The sequence below is a fragment of the Meleagris gallopavo genome, unplaced genomic scaffold (assembly GCF_000146605.3).
Source record: "Meleagris gallopavo isolate NT-WF06-2002-E0010 breed Aviagen turkey brand Nicholas breeding stock unplaced genomic scaffold, Turkey_5.1 ChrUn_random_7180001948368, whole genome shotgun sequence".
Taxonomy (NCBI): domain Eukaryota; kingdom Metazoa; phylum Chordata; class Aves; order Galliformes; family Phasianidae; genus Meleagris; species Meleagris gallopavo.
Window position 1 is genome coordinate 1 of NW_011210131.1, and position 5,073 is coordinate 5,073.

Genomic DNA, 5,073 nt, shown 5'->3' on the forward strand with positions numbered 1-5,073 from the left:
TTCCTTCAAGAAGCTAAGGATCATCAGAAACTTCCTTCCCTTTCACTCAAAGTAAACAATGCATTTCTCTGATGTTACTTTTTCATCAAACTACTTCTCACATAGAATCGTGAGATTATCAAGGCTTAGACTGAAAACTAACAAAACTAGACTGACATGAAAACCGAATATTATGTTGCATACTTTGAAATGAAAACGCATTTGGTAAAAGATTCATGCTGACAAAAATGTTAGTAATAGTAATAGATGCAATATGGGAATATAAGTGATAATGAGGATATAACTTTCCACATCAATTAGATAATCATTATGGGATGGAATTATTTTCTGACATTTAGTTTTGCCTGAACTACATAGGACCAGATAAGGCCTCTGTAGATTACTTTTTCTATTCACACAGTGACAGTGAGGAGATGCGTTGCCAAAAGGAGCCAGAAGAGGACTTACGTGAGGCTTCAGATCCCTACAGCCATTGGATTTGTTGGAAAACACTACAATATTTTGGAATCGGGGTGGATGACTATTACAGCTTCAAACCCAAGCAGAATCTTGAAGCAGAGCTAAAAGTTCATCTTTTCCAAAATGGTAAGGAATAAATTCCAAGGCAAATTTTCAAATGCTTTTGGGGGATCTTTGAGAACATTTTTGATGTTCAGTTAGGAGATGAATTGCAATGATATTGCAAAAACTGACAAACAGTTCAACCTTGAGATAGGAAAGGGCGAGCGTGGGAACAGGTGGAGGTTGGAGGGGCACTCAACAAGCATCTTCCTTCTGTAGGATCTGATAAGATATTGTGGAAATGAGGAAGCTTAACCAAATGTTTTGTTTGCCTCTCCATGTCCCTGTCCTCAGTATCGCATCTCATGTTGTACCTTCACCTTCCAGTTCAGCCCCTTCCACCTCAGAACCTCTCAGTCAGAGAAAGTTCAGGAGCCTTCTTGCTCACCTGGACAGCACCTGATGGAAGCCAAGGGCTGGGCAATGCACTGGAGTATGAAGTTGCTTACAAGCGGGACTGGGAGTCCTGGGAGGTAAGAGCAGGAAGAGCTGAGCTGACCTGGCCCTGGCTGCAGCAGCCTTTTGCCTGGTTGAGGGCTTATGGTAAATGCCATCCAAATGGGCAGCCTTTCGGTTCTCAGGCACTATGAAGGGTTGCAATAAATGCTGATTTAGGCCAGGTGAAAGAGGCTTTGTTTCTGTCTGCAAGTGACTTTCCTGGTGAAATACCACTTGTCCTGACTTGAATGCAAAAATCAATTCTTCACTGCAAAAAAGCAGTGCAATTGGGTTTTGAGTTGGAATTTATTTAACCCTGCACCCCTCCATCATGAATTTAAAGCACGTTTGAGGAGCAGCCTGTGGGCTCACGTGGGAGAAAGGCAAGACACCTTTGAAAATGTTTCATGTGTACAAGACAGCTTGGAGATGCATCTGTACTCCTTCTCTGTCTTCATTCCACCCCTCACCACTGACTCCTGTTCTCCCTCCTTTCCCCTGATGACGGAAGGCTGCTTCACGCCTACTCTCCACCACCACTCATTGCCATCTCAGCCACCTCATCCCAGGGAGCAGATACATTGCCCGTGTGCGAGCCAGACCGGAGCAGGACAGAGGTTTCTCTGGGCAATACAGTGAGTGGAGCACAGATGTGTCCTGGGAGACCGCCGAAGGTAAAGGGGGATGGATGGAGCAGGGCTGTGCAAGGGTGGGAGGTCTGGCTGAGAAGCCAGGGCAAGGCAGTGATCCTTGTAGCTCCCTTCCAAAGGCAAAAGTTGCCGGTGAAGCCCCTTCTAGTCATGGCTTTCTCTCAGGGATCCTCAACACTAGTTTCACTGGGATACTCCAAGCAGTAAGAAATGTCTGGGGGCTGTGCCCCCTGCAGGAGGTCTGGAGCCCTCCACGGGGTCCTGATTGTGACGTGGGATGTGGCTCATGAAGAAGTCCACTTATTGTCTTCCATTGTGGTGTTGGTCTTGCTTCCACTTGGAAGGATAGCTATGTCCTAGAAGGGCATGGAGAAGTTTGAAATGTGAGCAAGAGCAAGTGCCTATCTTGCCCCTTTCAGTGTGCTTTGTGTTTCCACCCCATTGTATGGTACCTGCCCATGCAAGACAAAGGCTTTCACTGGACTTCTCCTGCCTCTTAGCGTGCTCTGATCTTCTCTGTAGGTGGCATTCATCCCAGGAACCTTCGTTGCCTCTTCAACGGTGCGTATCTGAAGTGCAGCTGGGAAGTGAAGAAAGTGATTGCCAGCTCTGTCATCTTTGGCTTGTTCTTCAAGGCCACTCCAGCATCAGCGTACGTGATCTGCCAGTGGCAGCACACTTACCTCTGCCCGTCCTGTTGGGCTGCTGCTCTGTGCCATTCCTGCTGATCTCAGCACCACCTTCTTTTCTCCTCTCAGGGAAGAGGAGTGCTCCCCAGTGTATGAGAAGGCTTTGCCCCATGTCCCATATGTGGTGCAGAGCTGTGGAATCCCTGTTAGCAATATCAGCAGTCAGAGCCAGTACCAAGTGTCTGTGCGGACCAAGACGGAGGAGAAACAGATAAAAACCTACAAGAACAGTGAGTTGCTGTGTGAAGTCTTGCCTCTCCTGGGACATTTCTGGGAGGGTCCCTGTGTGGGCAAGACGTGATGAGGGCAGTCAGTGGGTTTACGAGCTGGTTCGGTCCGGTTCCGTGACTAGAAGGGTGGAGGGATCCGCAGATCCGCGCCCCCGAAAAAGGAAAATAGGGGACCCCGAAATAATTGAAAACAGCGGCAACAATCTGAGGTGAAACAAACTAATTTACTAAATATAGTATCAGCAGAATATAATGAGAGAGAGAGAGGATGTGTCTGGAAGGTGGATCAGCATCACCACAACAGTGTGATGAGAAGTGCAGTCCAGTTGAGCCGATGAAGAAGCACAGGCAGAGAAGCGCAGGCAGAGAAGCACCGACGGAGAAGCGCAGACGGAGTAGTGAAAGCAAAGAAGCGCAGGTAAAGAAGAGAATATCAGGTGACCTTGACGGGAGTTATATCTCCTCGCTGACCACAAAGCCCCCTGGGGAAATGTAGTTCTTTTCTCCTCGGGACAGGCACCCGGAACTCGAGCATCAGCAGTCAAACCCCCAGTGCATTACATGATGTTATGATGTGGAATACTGATAACCAAAAATCTTGAAACCATGACAGGGCAGTCAGTGGGAGTGAGGAAAGGTGTTTGGGAGGAGGAAGAGATCTGACTTGGTAAGGGAAGCACATGGATGATGTTGTGGGTCAGACCCAGTGGAGCTCACCTGGGGGTTTGTGAAGTAAGCCCTGGAGCACAGCATGAGGTAGGGCTGATTTGCAGTGTGAGGTGCACCAGGTGGATTGTCTCTGCCTGTACGCATCTGGAGGTACTGGAGATGTTTTCACAGACTGGAGCTAGGGAGAGTTCCGCAAAGGTAGAGGAGATCACTTTGTAACTGCAAATCTTAGGAAATGTGGTGGATGATTGCAGAAGATGGTGAATGGGTGTGCTGGGTGTGTTTGTTGATATGTACTCTGGGATATTCTCTGTGTTCTAGTCAAGGTGCTGCCACCGGCAAATGTGTCAGTGGAACTGACGAAAAACCAAGAGTATGAACTGAGGTGGAAAAAACACACTTTACGGTATGGTTTCATAAAACAGCAGTACCAAGTCCAGTTCTGGAAGCACAACCAATATGAAAAGGTGAGTGATAGGAAGTGCAGGAGTCCAGGGTTTCTCTATGCTTTGTGTCTGGGGACGTCAGTTCCTCTCACCTCTTCCATTTGTACTTCTTTCCTCTCCCTAGACCGTGAAGACAATAAACATTACCAATGATGAACCTCCCTTCATCTTCACTGATCAGATGTTGTCAGCGTCTACAAAATACAGGGGAAGAATGCGTGCAATGGTGAATAATCAGGATTATCAGGGATACTGGAGTGAATGGAGTGAGGAGTTCATCTGGGAAACTGAGAATGGTATTTCTCACCCGCAGTTTTTGTCAGGTTTTGTGTACAGTTTGTGGATGAAATGCCTGTAGAGAAACACATGCATTCTTGTGATGAATGAATGTTGCAGGTAGATCCCGCCATGTAACTGTGGTGGGGCTGCTTAAAGTGGTCACTGTTCTGTGTGCTCCCTTTCAGTGCAGCAGGAATGCCAACATAGGCAATGAGCAGATGGAGCTTGTAAGCATCTTTCCTGATTCCCTTCCCCAGTCTAATACAGCTAGCTGTAAAGGTTTCTACGTGGACAATCAAGAAAAGATCCTAGCCAAAGACCACTGCTGTTTCCTGATATCAATAATTTATTCTGCTTTAAGGAACTGAAGCGCTTGAGAATGCAGGAAGACAGGATAAAAATCAGCCTTTTCATTTTACAGAGAGGCCATGGCATTGAATTATAGGCACATTGGAGTGTACTGGTGATGCAGACAATATCATGTTTATGCAGTTTCTGGAGTTAGAAGCAGAATGCCTGGGATTACTATGCTCACGTGCCCAATGATATGTGACATTCTAGAATTTGTCCCTGGGAAGCTTGAAGTGGCAAGATGTTCACCTCCATGTTCATCTACATCCATTAGCAGAGCAGCTCAGGAGAATCTCTGAGATTGCCATCTCTCCAGGACTGTACAAAGTCAGGCAGCCTAAGACCTCTGCGAACGTCTGATGTTCACGGTGAATTCCACTACCTTACCTGGCTTTTATTAGGATAAATCATTTTCCCAGTGAAGTCAGTGAAGACTAGAAAAAGAATCAGTGAGGGAAAAGATGACTTCCTTTGGTCATCAGTAAGGTATTCAGGACACATTCGTTCTCTTCTGCTTCCCAGATATGCTTTCATGAAGAATGACCTGAATGCAAAACCTATTACGGGAAGTGGGGCCTCAGATGTTGATTCCCCATTCCTTTTTTCTCTCTTTCAGTTCTTTCACCAGTGGTTCTCCCATTGATGCTCCCAGTTCTCATCATCACTTTGCTCGTTGTTGCTTATTGCAGCTTTAAGTATTTACTCAGGTAAGTTTGTGCTGTGAGGAGGCGATTTAGCTGTGTGTTGGCCGCGTTGGCCG

At 46.7% G+C, this 5,073-nt stretch overlaps 1 protein-coding gene across 1 annotated transcript; it reads left to right on the forward strand.

Annotated features, from left to right (window-relative positions):
• The first annotated feature begins 367 nt into the window (after positions 1 to 367).
• Positions 368 to 5,057, forward strand: LOC104916799 (cytokine receptor common subunit beta-like). Its single transcript, XM_010727807.3, has 8 exons — positions 368 to 585; positions 889 to 1,034; positions 1,511 to 1,673; positions 2,172 to 2,301; positions 2,408 to 2,568; positions 3,559 to 3,704; positions 3,808 to 3,979; positions 4,930 to 5,057. The coding sequence occupies exons 1-8, from the start codon at positions 414 to 416 to the stop codon at positions 5,022 to 5,024; spliced, it is 1,185 nt and encodes a 394-aa protein (XP_010726109.2). The 5' UTR covers positions 368 to 413; the 3' UTR covers positions 5,025 to 5,057.
• Positions 5,058 to 5,073: the final 16 nt, after the last annotated feature.

Bases quoted from the DNA above. Each gene is read 5' to 3' on its own strand.
- LOC104916799 (XM_010727807.3), top strand. From the start codon at position 414: ATGCGTTGCCAAAAGGAGCCAGAAGAGGACTTACGTGAGGCTTCAGAT. The intron at 1,674-2,171 runs GTAAAGGGGGAT...TCTTCTCTGTAG, and splicing joins GTCCTGGGAGACCGCCGAAG to GTGGCATTCATCCCAGGAAC. The intron at 3,980-4,929 runs GTATTTCTCACC...TCTCTCTTTCAG, and splicing joins CATCTGGGAAACTGAGAATG to TTCTTTCACCAGTGGTTCTC.